The sequence below is a fragment of the Loxodonta africana genome, chromosome 8, assembly GCF_030014295.1.
Source record: "Loxodonta africana isolate mLoxAfr1 chromosome 8, mLoxAfr1.hap2, whole genome shotgun sequence".
In the NCBI taxonomy this organism is placed as follows: Eukaryota; Metazoa; Chordata; class Mammalia; order Proboscidea; family Elephantidae; genus Loxodonta; species Loxodonta africana.
In genome coordinates, this window is record NC_087349.1 from 10,716,328 (window position 1) to 10,735,129 (window position 18,802).

The following is an 18,802-nucleotide window of genomic DNA, read 5'->3' on the forward strand; positions in this document are numbered from 1 at the left end:
CGATGGCCATAAGCACACTTCATGGTCATTTGGATATGCCGTAAGTCAAGAACTAGCTGCATGCACCTAGTTGTTAGTTTCAACAAAATGCTAGATTTGAGTATTTTCAAACTCAACCCTTTTGACGAAATGACCACAAAGAAGGGAATTTAAAACATCGAGAAGTCCAGAACATTCACTCTCACATCAAAAGCACCACCACACCGGAACACAGCAGTCTAGGTCAGTATTTCGGGCCCTTCCTGGCGTTCTACAAGCAGGAATCTCCTCTGCCACGCCTTTCCCTACGTTCCTGAAGGTCTACTGACTTTCAGTAAAACTTGGTTAGGAAAAACATCATAAAACATTCTCAGTTACCTGTGGAGTAGTAGGTTCCAGGTCCTTAATTAAGTTATAAGCTTCTTGTACATCATCTGAAATATGAGAAGTAAGTAGTTACGTAGTCTGCGGTCTAGCAAACTCCTCTGAAGAAGTACCAAAAGGTACAATCCCCTTCACTATGCAAGCACTCACTGGAAATGCAATGTTTTTACCTGACCTCTAGCTGTCAATCAAGTTCAACACTGAGTACTTATCCTAAAGACAACCAAATGTCCTTAGAAAACTCATATTAAGCCATGAGGCACCTACAAAAATGTTCAAGAATATGAACTGGGTATTACACAAAAACCAAAAAGCCAAACCCAGTGCCGTCGAGTCGATTCTGACTCATAGCGACACGACAAGACAGAGTAGGACTGCCCTGTAGAGTTTCCACGGAGAGCCTGGCAGATTCGAACTGCCAACCTTTTGGGTAGCAGCCGTAGCACTTAACCACTACACCACCAGGGTCTCCAAAGAAGAATTATTGTTACCTTTGTTGGCTGTGATAATGGCACTGGGGTTATAAAAGAAAAATTACCTTTTTAAAAAGACACGTGTGTGTGTGTGTGTGTGTGTGTATGTGTGTGTGTGAGAGAGAGAGAGTGAGAGAGTGTGTAGAAGTGAAATGGCAATTAGTTTGGAATTTGCTTTACAACATGTCAGCAGGTAAGACATGACAAATATAATTCTGCTACAACACTAACAACAACCAAAAAATGTGTGTATGGTTATTGACTAGGCAAAGGCATGAGACTGTGTGGATCATGACGAATTATGGATAACATTGCGAAGAATGGGAATTCCAGAACACTTAATTGTGCTCATGAGGAGCCTTTACATAGATCAAGAGGCAGTTGTTTGGACAGAACAAGGGGATACTGATTGGTTTCAAGTCAGGAAAGGTGTGCGTCAGGGTTGTATTCTTTCACCATATCTATTCAGTCTGTATGCTGAGCAAATAATACGAGAAGCAGGACTAAATGAATAAGAACAGGGCATGAGGATCGGAGGAAGACTCGTTAACAACCTGTATTATGCAGATGACACAACTTTGTCTGCTGAAAGTCAAGAGGACTTGAAGCTCTTACTAATGAAGATCAAAGACCACAGCCTTCAGTATGTATTGCACTCAACATAAAGAAAACAAAAATTCTCACAACTGGACCAATGAGCAACATCATCATAAATGGAGAAAAGATTGAAGTTGTCAAGGATTTCATTTTACTCAGATCCACAATCAACAGCCATGGAAGCAGCAGTCAAGAAATCAAAAGATGCATTGCACTGGGCAAATCTGCTGCAAAGGGCCTCTTTAAAGTATTGAAGAGCAAAGATGTCACCTTGAAGACTAAGGTGCACATCACCCAAGCCATGGTATTTTCAATCGCATCATATGCATATGAAAGCTGGACAATGAATAAGGAAGACCGAAGAACTGATGCCTTTGAATTGTGGTGTTGGCGAAGAATACTGAATATACCATGGACTGCCAAAAGAACTAACACATCTGTCTTGGAGGAGGTACAACCAGAATGCTCCTTAGAGGCAAGAATGGCAACACTGCGTGTTACATACTTTGGACGTGTTGTCAGGAGGGATCAGTGCCTGGAGAAGGACATCATGCTTGGCAAAGTACAGGGTCAGTGGAAAAGAGGAAGACGCTCAACGAGGTGGATTGACACAGTGGCTGCAACAATGAGCTCAAGCATAACAATGATTGTAAGGACGGCTCAGGACCAGGCAGTGTTTCGTTCTGTTGTGCATAGGGTCGCTATGAGTCGGAACCGACCCGACGGCACCTAACAACAACAACAACAACATAATAAACCATGCAGGGGCACAGTTACGGATATTTACATGTAACCAAACACCTCACAGGATTGGTTTTCTGGGTTTGAAGCCTTAGGACCATACTCTTGTGGGACAGCTCAGTCAACTGACATAATGTAGTTCATAAAGTTTATGTTCTTCATCCTAGTTTAGTGAGTAGTGTCTGGGGTCTTAAAAGCTTGTGGACAGCCATCTAAGATACAACTATTGGTCTCTATTCATCTGGAGCAAAAAAAAAAAAGAAGGAAATGCAAGCCTCAGAGAAGTAACTGCTCGATAGGACCAACACTCTACACAAACCATGGTCTCATCTACCCTGAGATCAGAAGAACTAGATGGTGCCTGGTTACTACTGCCTACCATTCTGATCACAGCCACAATAGATGGATTCTCATAGAAGGGGAAAAAAAATTGGAGCAGAACTCAAATTCTTAAAAATTCTCACTTACTAAAGGAGTAGAGACTAGAGGAACCTCTGAGACTATTGCCATGAGATACTCTTTAAACCTTAAAACAGAAGCTATCCCCTGAGGTCACCTTTTAGCTACATAACAGATTGGCTCATAAAATAAAGAATATCATCTGTGAAAACGGTACGCCTTTAAAAAATCATCTGCATGAGGCCAAATGGTCAACAACTATTTTAAAGCACAGATGAGAATGTAAGGGGGCAGGGAAACTAGATTACTGGAAATGAAACAACCAGAACGAAATAAATCAGAATGTTGACACATTGTAAAAACTGAAATCAATGTCACCAAACAATTTGTATAGAAATTATTACACGGAAATCTAATTTGCTATGTAAACTTACACGGAAAACACAGTAAAATACTATTAAAAAAAAAATACATTTCAGAGACAAAAAATGGGGGATGGATGGAAAAAGACTGGCCATATCTTGAAAACTGGAGAGTCTGGCATGAGTATTTGGGTACTGATTACACTATTTTCCTTACTTTTGTATACGTTTGAAAAACTTCATAATAAACATTAATTTATAAAATATATAGGCTATTTTTTAAATTCTTGTTCAAAAGCATATTTCTTTTTCCTTATACACCTATCTCAGAGAGAGAACTTTGCAAGTTCAAGTTCTTATTTTACTAAACACTTGCATTTCCCTTGATGAGGAATATGTTTTCTGGTAGTTTCTACCATGCACCTACAAAGGTCCACACTGTGAGCCTGTGGTCCCCCATGCTGTGAGTCGACAGTCCCTGACAAGAGTGTCTCACAGACACATGGCAGTTACTTCCCTGGGCCCATAACCATACAATAAAGGACCGTTTAGGGATGTAACTAGCAATTTTAACCTTACTTAGGGGCAATAACTATCAATTCTCTTTGAATCGTAACTTTTCTCATAAGAGGCCACAGGTACAGAGAAACAGGAAGGAAATCAGAGCAAATAAAAACATATTAATGATTAAAAAAAAAACCAAAGTGGGATGTACATTATACATAAGGGAGAACCAGGAAAAGAATGAAGAAGCTGAATGGATCGGCAGGGAAAACTGAAAGAGAAGAGGGGTAGAGAGCAAAGGACTGGAAAACCAGAGGAAAAATGAAAACCAGAATGAGGGAGAAGAAGGTTGGAAGCAGAAAAGAGGATAAAGAGTAAAGGTACAAAAAATAAGCACTACTGAATTTGTTCTGTCCCGTGAACCTGATGCAAATATGGAACCAAAACCCATTGCCTTTGAGTCGATTCTGACACATAGCAACCCTACAGGACAGAGTAGAACTGCCCCGAAGGGTTTTCTAGGCTATAATCTTTATAGAAGCAGATCACCAGGTCTTTCTCCCATGGAGCTACTGGGTAGGTTCAGATTGACAACTTTTAGTTAGCAATGAGGTGCTTAACCGTTGTACCACTAGGGCTACTTATTTAGAGATTAAAACCAAACAAAGACCTGTTGCATAGGGTCAATTCTGACCCATAGTGACCCTACAGGATAGAGTAGAACTGCCCCATAGGGTTTCCAAGGCTGTAAATCTTTATGGAAGTAGGCTGTCATATCTTTCTCCCCTGGAGCAGTTAGTGAGTTTAAACTGTCAACCTTTCAGGTAGCAGTTTTGAGCTCTTAACAACTGCAACACCAGGGCCCCTAGTCAGAGATTCCAAAAAACCCAAACCTGTTGCATAGAGTCAATTCTGACTCGTAGTAACCCTGCAGGACAGAGTAGAACTGCCCCATAGGGTTTCCAAGGAGTAGCTGATGGATTTGAACTACTAACCTTTCGGTTAGCAGCCAAGCTCTTAACCCCTGAGCCACCAGGGCTCCATTTGCCACCAGGGCTCCACTCAGAGATCAGATGTTCTAAAACCTCTGGTTACAAGTAAAACCCAGAAAGCTTTTCTTACCTTGGCGAAGGTAGTAAGTCACTAAGTTTAGCCTTTTCTTACCTTGGCGAAGGTAGTAAATCACTAAGTTTAGCCTTGCTTCAGGAATGACATCAACCAGTGGGGGCAAAACCTGCAAAGCCCCTTCACCTCCCCGGAAAACAACCTAGAGAGAGAGAAACTGTGTGATTATGGCAATAATTAGGCACGTACTTATCAGTGGAAATGCTTAAAGGAGCTGCCGCAGATAACTAGGAGCATGACATCCAGCTAACACACCTCTGGGAATCAAACGCGTCTTGACAGCTTTCATCATTTGCTGACTTCTCTACTGTCAAACTATCTCCTGTGCTTCTTAGCCCCTCTCTTCTTTCCCTCTCCTCTACTTTTGATTTTTCTTAACAGCCCTGAAATATTTAAATATTTCTTTTTCACCCTATCTAAAACCTACCTCCACTATTACTCTCTATGGCATCGTCTTTATTTTTATTCATAACACTTATCACTACATTCCTTTTCGTATTTCTTTATCTGTTTATCGGTTACACACACCGCATAAAGCCCGACGTGACAGGGGACTTTGTAGTCACTGTGTATACGCGTAACCCCTAGATGTGTGACCAGTACAGTAGGCGCTGTGATATTTTTTGAAAGAGCGAATATATTTTGGGAAATTTATATACGTACGTGGCCTTGACCTCACTGAAGGTCAGCCTTACCTAAATTACAACAGCTGTAAGCAACAGAGCGAAAACATCACTTTCATTGCAGACCTTTCCTTTCTCCTCGTAACAACTGCAGGAAACTTGTTTATGGTACCCAGCAACTGATGGAACTTTTTCTAGATACATATTCTACATTAAAAACTCCATAAAGGAATTTACATAACCTTCCTGAGCCTGCTTTCTCTAAACAGCATAAGTAACGTCTTCTTTTCAGGGCTATTCTGAGGATTTGAATGAGTTAACATAGCAGATAGTATGTCATTTCATTAATTCAGTAAATACTCATTGGAGCCTACTCCGTAGCTGGTACTGTAACAGGCGCTGCGGTGACCTCACAAATAAATTACAGAAATCAAGGCCTCAGGCATGAACTATCTCGCCTCCTCTTCCTACCTCAAACATCAACTTGCTCAACTTTTTGTTGTTCTTGTTGTTCTTCCTTATCTGAAATGTTCCCTTCTGCCAAGATTAAGTCCTTTCTCTGTCCCCTTGACCTCATGACCTCTAACTTCGTCAGCACCTTGGCTCTCCCTGAACCATGGCCTACTCAAGCCTCCTGAAGCCCTGGTCCCTTCTTCTCAACTTTAACCCTACGTAAAGATTTTGGTTCTCTTGAAAGAGTTTCCACTTGGTCCTGCTGTTCCCTCTGCAAAGTGCCCCTATTTTTCTTCTTTCTTTCAGAGCCACACTTCTAAAATATGTGGCTAACCGTTTCTCCTTTCTTCTCGTCCTCGCTCCCTGACCCCCAGAAAATGGGCTTCTGCTCTCAGCACACCAGTAAACACACTCTCAGAAGTCACAAATCACCCCCGTCAGCCCAAATCCCACAGTTGTCCTCAGTCCTCTTGCTCCACATATGCAGCTCTGAGTGAGGCCACAGGATGGCAGTGAGGACTACACCACTCACCAAATGCTTCCTACGAGCTAGGCACTGGGCAAAGAAGCGCCTTCTACCCGTTACCTCATTTACCCCTCACAGAGAAATAAGGTCGGTGCTGTGATTTCCCCCTCTCATACACGAGGCCCTGAGACTCAGCAACGTCAAGTGACCTGCCCAAAGCTACCAAGCTAGTGCATGATTTTGACCTCACGTTAACTTTGAAAGTCTATACTCTGAGCAAGATTTTCATTGCCTCAATATTTTCCAGATTTTTAAAATTTGTAATAGTCGTATGCGTTCACTGGGGAAAAAAACTACAGTATTACAAAAGGAAAAATGAAAATGTCCACTGTTACGGATTGAATTGTGTCCACCCAAAATATGTGCTGTAAATCCTAACCTCTGTGTCTTTTTTGTGCTTCTTTTAAACACTTCATGTATGTATTACTGTCCTCCCAATAAGCATTTCCTTGAGGAAAGGAATTCTATCTTAAACCCATCTTCTCTCCTCCACAGCAGGGAGTTCCCTGGCTAGAGCGCTATCTGCTGGCTAGCTCCCTTTATTCACCCTCCTAACTGCCGGGAGGTACCAAAGCAGGCTAGGACTCAAGTCAGTGAAGAAACTGGAATCTGTTATTCACCAGATTGTGCTTGATGAGTTCCTTAGCAAACTCAAAGGAAGAGGAAGCATTGTCCATCAAGCTTTTGAGTTCTGCCTGAAATTGAAAAAGGAAAGGCTTATGAAAATGGTAATTGCATAGTTCTTATGCCACACAGCTGCACAATACTTTAAAGTTTACAAAGAATTAACGTGCTATTTCATTTGATTCTCATGACAGACAGGATAAATAAACAAAATCCAAGTACATTTCACAAGAGACACACTTAAAGAGGCTGAAAGTAAAAGAATGGTAAAAAAAAAAGAAACAAAACAAAAACCCTAAAAATGCAAACCAAAAGACAACTGATATAACCACATTAACGACATCTAAAATATCTTTAAGACAAAAGTATAATTAGAGAAAAAAGGATCCTGATAAAAGCTTCAATTCACCAGGAGGGTGTAACAATTTAAAATTATATACCTAAAACCATGCTCAAAGATACATAAAGCAAAAATGCAAAGAACTAGGAGAAACAGACAAATTCACAATTATAGAGGGAGATTTGAACACACCTCTCTAAGTAACTGACATTGAGCAAACTTCACAAAATTAATAACTTACAGAAGTTTTTACGCATCATAAAAAATTAACTTGACTTCATCAACGCATAAGAAATTTTGCACTAGTATCTTCAAAGCATGCCTTCTATTCAAGCATACACAGAAAGCTTAGAAACACTGACCATATACTGGAGCTATAAATCAAGTTTCAAAAAATATCAAAGGAATAAAATCATACAGAATATGCTCTCAGACTATAATGCAATTATACTATAAATCATTAGCAAAAAGATAATTGGAAAATTCTCCATGTATGTGAAAATTAGCATGCATATTTCTAATTAACACAAAATAAGAACTCATATTAGAAATTAGACGTTATACTGGACGCTCAAACTTGGAATGCAGCTAAATCAACAGTTAGAGAAAAATTTATCATCTTAAAAGGTATTTTAGATAATTCTATTATGAAAACATTCTGCATCCCACTTTGAAATGTGGCGTCTGGGGTCTTAAATGCTAACAAGCGGCCATCTAAGATGCATCAATTGGTCTCAACCCACCTGGAGCAAAGGAGAATGAAGAACACCAAGGCCACACGACAACTAAGAGCCCAAGAGACAGAAAGGGCCACATGAACTAGAGACCTACATCATCCTGAGACCAGAAGAACTAGTTGGTGCCCGGCCACAATCGATGACTGCCCTGACAGGGAGCACAACAGAGAACCCCTGAGGGAGCAGAAGATCAGTGGGATGCAGACCCCAAATTCTCATAAAAAGACCATACTTAATGGTCTGACTGAGACTAGAGGAATCCCGGCGGCCATGGTCCCCAGACCTTCTGTTGGCACAGGACAGGAACCATCCCTGAAGACAACTCATCAGACATGAAAGGAATTGGACAGTGGGTGGGAGAGAGATGCTGATGAAGAGTGAGCTAATTATGTCAGGTGGACACTTGAGATTGTGTTGGCATCTCATGTCTGGAGGGGGGATGGGAGGATAGAGAGAGTGGGAAGCTGGCAAAATTGTCACGAAAGGAGAGACTGGAAGGGCTGACTCAAGGGGGAGAGCAAGTGGGAGTACGGAGTAAGATGTATGTAAACTTATATGTGACAGACTGACTTGATTTGTAAACGTTCACTTGAAGCTCAATAAAAGTTAAAAAAAAAAAAGGTATTTTAGAGAAGAAAGGCTGAAAATTAATAAGTTAAGCATCCATTTTAAGGATGAAAAAAATTATACAGCAAAACAGTGAAAAAAACAGAAGGAAATAACATAAATACAAAAACAAAAATAAAACATTTATATAAAAGAGAGTATTAACAAAACCAAAAGTTGGTTTTCTGAAACACTAAAAAAAATAGAAAATGTAAATAAAATGGTTAAACTCCTACAAAAATACAACCTACCAGAAATGACACACGAAAAAGGAGAAAACATGAATTAGTCCTATAACCATTAAAGGAATTGAATTAGTAACTTAAAACCTTCTAAGCCTAGATTGCTTTATTAGTAAATTCTACCAAACATTTAAGGACGAAATCATGCCAATCTTATACAAATTCTTCCAGACAAGAGAAACATATGGTACCCTCCCCCAGCTCATTTTATGAGGCTAATATAATCTTTGTACTAAAACCTGATATGAGCAATACCAAAAAAAACCCCACCAAAATTACAGAATAATACTGGTAAGTATTGATGCAAAACTCTTATATAAACTATTAGTGAAGTGAGTCCCGTGATATGTAAAAAGAAGACTACACTATGACCGAGTTGGGTGTATCATGGCAATGCAAAGTTAATTTAACAATGGAAAATATCTCAGTGTTACTTGCCACAATAACGGATTGAAAGAAAATTATATGATCATCTCAGTAGATGTAGAATGCATAATGTTGTTAACATTTCACATCTTAGCATTATAAAAACTCTGAACAAACTAACACAAGAGAAGTTCCTTAATCTAATAAATGGTATTTTAAAAGCTCTGCGTTAAACATGACTACCTCAGCTGCTTTGCCGTTGTAAAGGCGAAAATGATTACAGGCTTTCAGGTTGAGAGCGATGGTACTATCAGGAATTTGCTGAAGGTAAACAGCCAGAACTTCTTGAGACACATCATAATAATCCAACTTGTAGTAACAGAGGGCCACATAAACATTGAGGGCAAGGTATTCCCTATTAAATGCAAGAATTAAGGGTTAACAGTTTAAGTCTACTTCAACAAGTGTTGTCAAACTACAAAGACTTTTTTCAATGGCTCAGATGGACAGGAAAGTAAAGGCAAGATACAATCACTGCAATTTTTCTCTTTTTTCATTGTAGTATTTTGCTGTTCCAATAGAAATAGAGTAAAAGACGACAAATAGAGAAGAAAGGGAAAACTTCAGCTTCTACCTGCTCATGCTAAAAAACTAATATATGCTAGAATGAGCATAAACACAAAAAAGCACACAACACGTGGCAGATGGCCAGAGAGGCCAGGTGGGCTAGATGACCAGGAAGGTGACAGGTGGAGGCCGTGAAGGTAAAGCAAAGGTCCGGGAAGGGAGGCCTATGGCATTGTCTGGGGAGCAGGAGAGAGGCTAAGTGGTCAGTGATGTAAAGCTGGAATGTTATTTCTTCAGGACGGTCAATTTCTAATTTTGTCGGCAAATCACCTCCGCGTCCACAACACTGAGACTGACACGTAGCTCATTCACTCTCCGCAGGGACAATGTCACCCTCAAAGGGGTGAAAGTGGTCTGGGGGCGCGGGGTATGTGAAAAAACTGTACTCATTTTATGTGTAAAGCAGAGATACACATACATACACCATGTAAACAGATGTACTGTGTATTTGTGGTATCAAAATTTCATGGGGGACAATTAGAGAAAAATGTCTAAATAGGTTCCTCCGAGGGACAATATGGAAAAGAAAGGTAGAGAAACTGTGATCTAGACACTACCTGAGGGGTTCCTGGTCTCACCAGAACACTGACTATGCAGATTTGAGCACATGCTGGCACTGGGTCCTCAGCCAAACTAGGTGCGGGAGAAACTAACAGAATAAAGGTGATTTTGAGTAGGAAAAAAGGACACAGACCTGTTATCTAGCAGTATTCGCTTGTATATATCGATAGCTTCTTGGTAGTGAGATCGCATATAGTGGATTGAGGCCAAACTGAGTTGATCTTCCGTGATATCCTGAAGATTCTGATGAAAGTTCATCAGTTTCTTCTCATCATTAAACTAAAATTGAGAGAGAGGAAAAGAACTTTAAAATGATTGGCCTACACTTATAGAAACCAACGCCCGCCCATGTTAGAGAGGTGCCAAGGCCGCCTCCTCCTCCCTCCGTGTCTCTGTCTCCTCCCCGTTTCCCGTGGTTCCTTCAGGGCAAGAACGAAAACAGCCTGTGGAGGCACAGCCGTGGCAGCAGAAAGCCTTGAGATTACAGCTAACACAAATTACTTGCGGCTCCCTGTCTCTTACCTCCTTTTTCTTTTCTGTTTCTCTCTTTGTATCTTCTCCCTTTCCTTTTTTCTGTGTCTCTTTATTCTTGGCCTCTTAACAATTCTTATTTGTGCTTTTGTATTTCTTTCTCTTCGGAGGCCAGATGGAATCAAAATGTATTTCTCGTGATGTGGTGTAGTGAATAGTTTTTAATTTTCTGTTGTAAGTATTTTCATCCACTTTTCAGTTACTATACATTGTTGTAGGCTGTCAGAGTTCTACCCCAACTGTCGGGGATTGAGTTATGCCCCCCCACCCCAAAATGTGTGTATCAGTTTGGCTGGGCCATGACTCCCAGTATTCTGTGGTTGTCCTCCATTTTGTGACTGAAATTGTATGTTAAAGAGGATTAGGGTGGGACTGTAACACCCTGAGCCAACATAAAGGGAGTTTCCCTGGGGTGTGGCCTACACCACCTTTTCTCTCTCAAGAGATAAAAGGAAATGGAAGCTAGCAGAGAGGGTGACCTCATACCAACAAGAAAGCAGCACCAGAGGCAGAGCGTGTCCTTTGGACCCAGGGTCCCTGTGCCTGGGAAGCTCCTTGACCAGGGGAAGATCCAGTACAAGGACCTTCCTCCAGAGCCGACAGAGAGAGAAAGCCTCCCCTAGAGCTGAGGCCCTGAATTTGGACTTTTAGCCTACTTTACTGTGAGGAAATAAATTTCTCTTTGTTAAAGCCATCCACTTGTGTTATTTCTGTTATGGCAGCACTAGATAACCAAGACACCAACCTTGTATGCATATTCTGCTAAGTGCTTCTGAAATAATAGCTGCCTTTTGTTTACACACGGGGTAGAACAGATGTATTCTCTTTGAGAGTGACCCTTAATATACAGATTACTCACACCTGGTGTAGAGAATGACTTATAAACTTAAATTTTTTTAAAACAAGGCTCTCTCTACACACACACACAAATTAACTCTGAAGCTGACTTCCAGTTTGATCACTGATATTTTAGACACTTTTATAAGTATTATTTAAATCTTGTCTTGATGTGATAGGCAAATGAATGCAGCTTCTACGTTCTGAAGGCTAAACTGGAAAGGTTCCTTTTGAGTCTAACTTTTCTTATCCTCCTTCATTTTGTTTAATTAATGATAAACATCTAGAAAACATGCTCTAGGTGCCCAGCTACCACCACCAACTGCTCTAACAGTGATCACAACAGAGGGTCCTGGACAAAGCTGGAGAAAAACATAGAACAAAATTCTAACTCACACACACACAAAAAAAGACCAGACTTACTGGTCTGACAGAGACTGGAGAAGCCTCGAGAGTATGGCCTCCGGACACCCTTACAGCTCAGTGATGAAGTCACTCCTGAGGGTCATCCCTTAGCCAAAGATTAGACAGGCCCATAAAACAAAATGAGACTAAAGGGGCATACCAGCCCTGGGGCAAGGATGAGAAGGCAGGAGGGGACAGGAAAGCTGGTAATGGGGGACCCAAGGTCGAGAAGGGAGAGAGTTGACATGTCATGGGGTTGGCAACCACTGTCACAAAACAATATGTGTATTAATTGTTTAATGAGAAACTAGTTTGCTCTGTGAAGCTTCACCTAAAGTACAATTAAAAAAAAACAATAAAACGCCAAAAAAAAAAAGGAAACATGCTCCAAATATCATTATTTCACTATGATGAAACCTGGAAACAAGTAAATTCACAACAGTAGGGAAATTATTAATTATGGCACGTCTATTAGATGGAACACTCTAAGTGTATTAAAATGCAAAGTGTAGAAGTAGGGTTCCAAATTAAGATGCCACTGGCAGCACAGGACTAGGGCCCATGGAGAAAACCCATGTCTGTGAAAGGTGGCACCATTACTCAGCTTCAACCGATTGTTCAGAGTAGAAATATGAATTCAGTGTTCTCAAATCTTCTAATTTTTCAAAAGAAGCCAGAAATCCAAATGTCTGTATGGCACCTCCTATTGTTTAAATTTTTTAAAATTTGGTACACTGTTGTAGAAATACATCCGTGATTCATTTCCAGCCCTTTAACTACACTTACAATATCTTCTGTAGAATATCCAGTGACATGGAAAAACGTTCATGATACGCTTTTAAGTGAAAAGCTGTTTATAAAACAGCGAATATACTATGATCTCAGTTTGGTAAGATAAATCTACATACACAGAAAAACGAGATACAGATTTTTAAAAGTCTGGAAGAAAAGAAAGCAAAATATGATGGTAGCTATCTATATGCAGCAGACTTACTTCCACTTCTAATTAATGGTAGTATAGCTGGCTAAATCCAGCCCACCCACCAAGAACTAGAAAAGCTTGAAAAACATTGAAAAGCTGTTTTAAGGAGATGGAGCACTGCCCAGGTAGTAAGGACTTCAAATGCTAAGATACTAAAGAGAAGGAAAGTGCTAGAGGTGAGCCTGGTATTTAGTTCGGCTTTTTCTCTTAAAGCGGCTGCCAAGTCTCAATTAGTGGCTAAGATGCTGAAAACTAAGCAGTTTCACGAAGTCTTACGGGCTTCATGGACAAAAATGTTCAGGGACCATCAAGGCTTCAGCTGGGGCTTCTGAAAAGATACCTCAGAAGTAGGAGGGAAACGGAAATAGACCAGCTCTGAGAAGACTGAAGGCCACCTTTAAATTCGTGCAATTCCTGACAGTAATAAGGTAATCTCTCCCTATCACAAGTGCCTGTGAGGAAAAGTACATCCTCTCTGGAAGAAAATAAAATCATCCACAGTCTCATGATCTCTCTGTATATTTCCACAGACAAGAGCCAGCGTTCAACGCAGTATTTCCAAGCATACCAGGAACAAGACTGTTTGCCTGAAAACCAAGAGAAGAGAAGGAAGAGACTACAGAAACAGACTGACAGGAGACGCAGTTACTAGAACTATTAGACGTGGACTTTGAAAAAACTCTTATCAATATTTTTTAAGAATTTAAATTAAAACTCAGGAAATTTTAACAGAAAATTAGAAATTGTAATAAAGAATAAAATAATTCTAGAACTGAAAACACATTTGCTGAAATTAAGAACTAAATAGATGAGTTTAACAGCAGATTAAAAACACTAAAGAGAGAAGCTTCATAAACTGCAAGAAATTTCTACAGAAAACGTGGAAAAGGATTAAAGAAACACTTGTAACATAAGAAAAGGTTCATGCATGTAACTGGGGTCCCCGAAGGAAAGAAGGGAGAGTATACAGCAGAAGCGAAATTTGCACAGAGAACAGGAAAGGATTTCCTCAAATTGAAAAAAAGGCATCTAGCCACAGATTCAAGAAGCGCTAAGAACCCCGTGTGGTATAAATGCAAAGAAAATCACATCTAGGCATCTCTCGGTAAAAGTGCTAAAAATCAAAGACAGTGAATAAATTTCTAACACAGTCAGAAAAAAAGAATACCTTCAAAGGAGCAACAATAAGACGCAGCAGAAAGAGTGGAAGGCAGAAAGCAATAAAGTGCCATCTTGAAAACGCTAAAGGAAAACAACTACCTACCCACAACTCTACACCCAGAAAAACATCCTTCAAAAATGATGGTGAAATAAAGACACTTTTAGACAAAAAGTGAGAAAATTCATCACTAGCAGATCTACACTAAAGAAAATATTAAAGGAAGTTCAAATATAAGGCAACTATTCCAGATGGAAGTACAAAGATGCAGGAAGAAATGAAGAACGATGGGGAAGATAAATACGGTTAAGTGTAAATATTGGCAGCATAAAACAATAATAATTGTATCTGTGGTGTTACACAGAAATAGAGAATTATAATGCATTTCAGATTTGCTCACAAGATACCAAAAAAAAAAAAACCCCAAAAACTAAATCCACTGCCATAGAGTTGATTCTGACTCATAGCTACCCGATAGTAGAGTAGAAACTGCCCCATAGGGTTACCAAGTCTGTAAATCTTTACGGAAGCAGACTGCCACATCTTTTTCCCGCAGAGTGGTTGATGTGTTCAAACCACCAACTTTTGGTTAGCAGCTGAGTACTTAACCACTGAACCACCAGGGCTCCTGCACAAAAGATTAAAAAAAAAAAAAAAAAAAAACCCAAGCCTGTTGCCGTTGAGTTGATTCCACCCATAGTGAGCTATGGGACGGGGCAAGTGAATTAAAATGTTCTGAGGTCCTTGAATTGTCCAGAAAGTGGTAAAAGCACTAACTGATATTAAACTTCAGTATGTAAAAGGCACACGCTAGGGTCACTGCTAAAATAGTATTTTTAAAAGTATATATAATTAACAAGCTAATGGGAGGGAAGCATGGAGTGATAAATAACAATCAATTTAAAATAAGACAAGAAAGGAGAGAAAAAGGGACACCGACAAGTTGAGGTAAATGGAAAACAAATAGTAAGATGGTAGTTATAAAGCCGATCAGATTAGTAATTACCCAGAAAAATTACATTAAGGTAAATAAGTGGGTTAAATACTGGAATTTAAAACATGAAGATTTCTAGTTGGGTAAAAAAAACCCACAAAACTCATTCATATTCTGTTTATACAGAGACAGTTTAAACACAGGGAAACAGAAAGGTAGAAAGTACCCCTCGCTGTCGAGTCAATTCTGACTCACAGTGACCTTACAGGACAGGGTAGAACTGTCCCACAGGGTTTCTGATGCTGTAATCTTTACGGAAGCTTGAACTGCCGACCTTTTGGTTAGCAGCTGAGTACTTAACCACTGTGCCACTAGGGCTCTTTAGAAAGCAAAAGGATGGAGTGAGATACAGTAGGTAAATACCGAAATAGAGCTGGTGTGGCTATACAACAAAGTAGATTTTAAATGAAGAGGAATTTTTAGAGACAGAAGGATATTTAATAATGATAAACGCTTCAACCCACTAGGAAGGCATAATAATTCTAAATTTGAATGCACTTAATAACAGTCTAAAAAAAACATACAAACCAAAAATTGACAGAACCAAAAAGAAAGACAAATCAAAAATTATGGTCTGAAATTTTAAATACAAAAAATCATTATTTTCAAATACTGCCTGTGGGCAATTAGACAACTTTCTGTAAAGCGATTCAGCAACATGAATTAAAAGCTTTAAAGTTGTTCATATCCATTAACTCAGTAATTCCATTTCCAGGATGTTCAGAATAGTATTTTTATGATTAAATTTTTAAAACAACCTAAAGGTTAAAAAACTGGGAAATGTTAAATAAATTATGGCACATACATTTGATGAAATGTTATGAAGCAATTTTAAAAATCATATTTTTGAGATTATTCGTGGCTCAGGAATACACTTACGGTATGAGAGCAAGTAAAAAAAAAGCAAAATATAATAATATATATTCAGCATGAGTCCCATCTGTAAAGCAAAGAGATAAATATGGATATGAAAAGGTTTCTAAAAGAAGATACAATATACCAAAAGGATGAAAAGTAGTTATCTTTGGATATAGTGGATGTTGTCTTTTTCCTGCTTCTTTATATTTTTCAACAGCATAAATATATATAAACTTTATAATTTCAAAAAATACATTATTTAAAATACATCTTACGATGATGATCAAAGTTATTGCTACCAGTGAGTCTTTATTTCCAGGAGTCAGGACAAGATATCTTTGAGTCTGCTTCCTAAGAGACAATAGCACAGTCGACACAAACTAAAATCTAACATCTCTGAATAAATTAAAAGAATAAAGAATGCTGATGGGGGAGAAAATTCTATAAAACTTAGCTGCACTCGTTCTAGAAATACCGTTAACAAGAATTGCCAGTTAATTATCTTTCATCGTTGTTGGAAACAAGAAAAAAGAAAGAGAAAACTATTTTAAAAAGCACGAGCACACGTACCTTGTGGGCCAAGTGGAAGAGGAGGCGGTTTTGGAGTCGGCTTTTCGGAGCTGAAAGAGAAATATAAACCGCTTACCAAGATGCTTCTTCAAGAACTGAAGAGTCCAGGGCACTCTGTCCCTTGAAGGAATGAAATGAGACCCAGTCTTCCCAAATCTTTACCCTTCTGATCCTGTTATGCCTGTTGTAACATACACTGTTTGGGTCTGGTCTCAAGCTGCAGTAGCAGAACAGCACCAAGAACCAGACGAAAAGTGTTCTAAGGTTTTGCTCCTCCACACCTCTGGTTCTGCCTGGCTCCGTTGTGGTGACCCACAGTACGGCACTCCACACAGAGTGATAAAGCAGCCCACCTTTGTGATCTAAACACTGGGGGTAGACAGCGACGGTCATCTCAAGGTATGTATGAACTCCCTCTCAGTCAGCTGTTCTTCCCAAGTACTCCTGGTCAAATCTTTCTGAAATCTTTTCCACAATCACACTGCCATCTTTTCCTAAAGACTAGCCCAGCCTCTGTTCCACAGATCTTCTACAAGGACAATGTACCACAGGTAGCCAGGCAAAGAGGTTAACACCATGCAACTTCCAAATCCCCTTAACACTCTTAGAGAAGTTTCCTAATTCTGGACAAACAAAAAGTCATATGCCAATCTATAAAAAAGAAAAAATATATATACAGAAACAGAAATAGATACCTTGACAGATATATCACCATCCATGGGTATAACACTGTTTTATGTAAAATGAGATAAGGTCTCAGGAATGTAAGATAAAGTAACTTAAAGAACATTACAATTAAATTAGGAAAAATCACACTAATACATATGAAACAATTTGGGTACAAATCAAGAAAGGTTTCAAGTTCCACATTTTCCATGGATTTGAGCTGAAACAGTTTCCAAACATACATATGTCAGTTAATTCTCTATGACTTCTCCCCTGGGATACATTCTTGCCTAACAAACACTCCCTTGTCCACGTGCCCTGCATTTTCTTTCCTTTGATTCGCACTCTAATTATCCGTCATTTTTTCTCCTACGTTCTCCCTTTTGCCCTACTCTTATTTGCAAATTTGGGTGCAGTTCTTCTGAGGTGACTGTCCTGACAAGCAGAAGTCTGGCTTCTTGAGGTTGAAATTACTGGGTTTCCTGCTCAGAGGTGGGGGAAACAACTATCAAACCCACAGTGTTTGAACAATTACACCCACCTTCTGCCCACAGGATGAAGCTCCCACGACAACGGGGCCTAAGAAAGAGGACTTGTCCTTTTCCCCCTCTCACCCTTCTCCTCTTTGACTGTAGCTTTTTTTTTTTTTTTTGGTGGGGGGGAGGAGATAAACTCTCTCTTTAAACACTAAGTTGCTCAAATCCAATATTCTTTCAATATTTTTTTTAAGCTTTCTAAGATCACTTGTTTTTTCCTCAATAGGAAATGAATTGTTTTAAACCCTCCAAAATGACTGTGACTTTGAGTGAAGAATATCAGATATTAAGAGGGCCCATTTTACCTTTAAATGCAGCTGCTTCGGCTTGCTTATACATCCCGAGAAAGAAATAGGTACAGGCCAGGTTCACCCAGACTTCAGGATTGCAATTTTCCTCTTTGGTCGCATTTTCGTATTCCTGAAATATATTTATTAAACAGTGATCTTGTTTTGACAGTAAAGCAATCAGTGGGCCGTTCTTCTATAACAGAAGAGGATTTCTCGCTGAAATCAGGCAACTTGATATTTAGGGACTATTACATGCTCCTCTACTGTTCTAGACTTGAAAAGGATTCTTCAACTATCCTTAAATTGCATTTTGAGAGTAAAAGTATGTGGAAAATGTTTCACTTTTCACAATTTCACTTATGAATTACGAATTGCTTGACATAGACCATCTGTAATTTTATCTAGATTTGGACCCATCATCTTACAGATTCATTACTGTAAATGGGTAGGGTATATCATGACCAGGAAAAAATAACTTCTACAACAATGATACTGGCAAAAATAGACAGATAATATAATCTTTCCTATCTATGTCTAGAAATAATGAAGCAAAGTAAAAATGAACTTCTTTTGAGAAAAGACTCTTCAAAGTTCTTATTAAAATAGCTTATTTTTTTAGCCATAAGAGAAATGAAATTCTGACACATGCTATCTATGACATGGATGAACTTTGAAAATGTTTTGCTAATGAAATGAGTCAGACAC

At 39.2% G+C, this 18,802-nt stretch overlaps 1 protein-coding gene across 2 annotated transcripts in view; it reads right to left on the bottom strand.

The window, feature by feature from the left end:
• IFT56 (intraflagellar transport 56) overlaps window positions 1-18,802 on the bottom strand; it is a 39,849-nt gene that overhangs the window by 16,102 nt on the left and 4,945 nt on the right. For both annotated transcript variants that reach the window (XM_023539178.2, XM_003420216.4), the window contains exons 4-10: window positions 18,113-18,227; window positions 16,606-16,655; window positions 10,403-10,548; window positions 9,325-9,496; window positions 6,787-6,861; window positions 4,604-4,706; window positions 358-413 (exon numbers count right to left, since the gene is read on the bottom strand). In XM_023539178.2, the coding sequence (XP_023394946.1) occupies window positions 358-413; window positions 4,604-4,706; window positions 6,787-6,861; window positions 9,325-9,496; window positions 10,403-10,548; window positions 16,606-16,655; window positions 18,113-18,227 (717 nt within the window). The remainder of the gene's footprint in view (window positions 1-357; window positions 414-4,603; window positions 4,707-6,786; window positions 6,862-9,324; window positions 9,497-10,402; window positions 10,549-16,605; window positions 16,656-18,112; window positions 18,228-18,802) is intronic.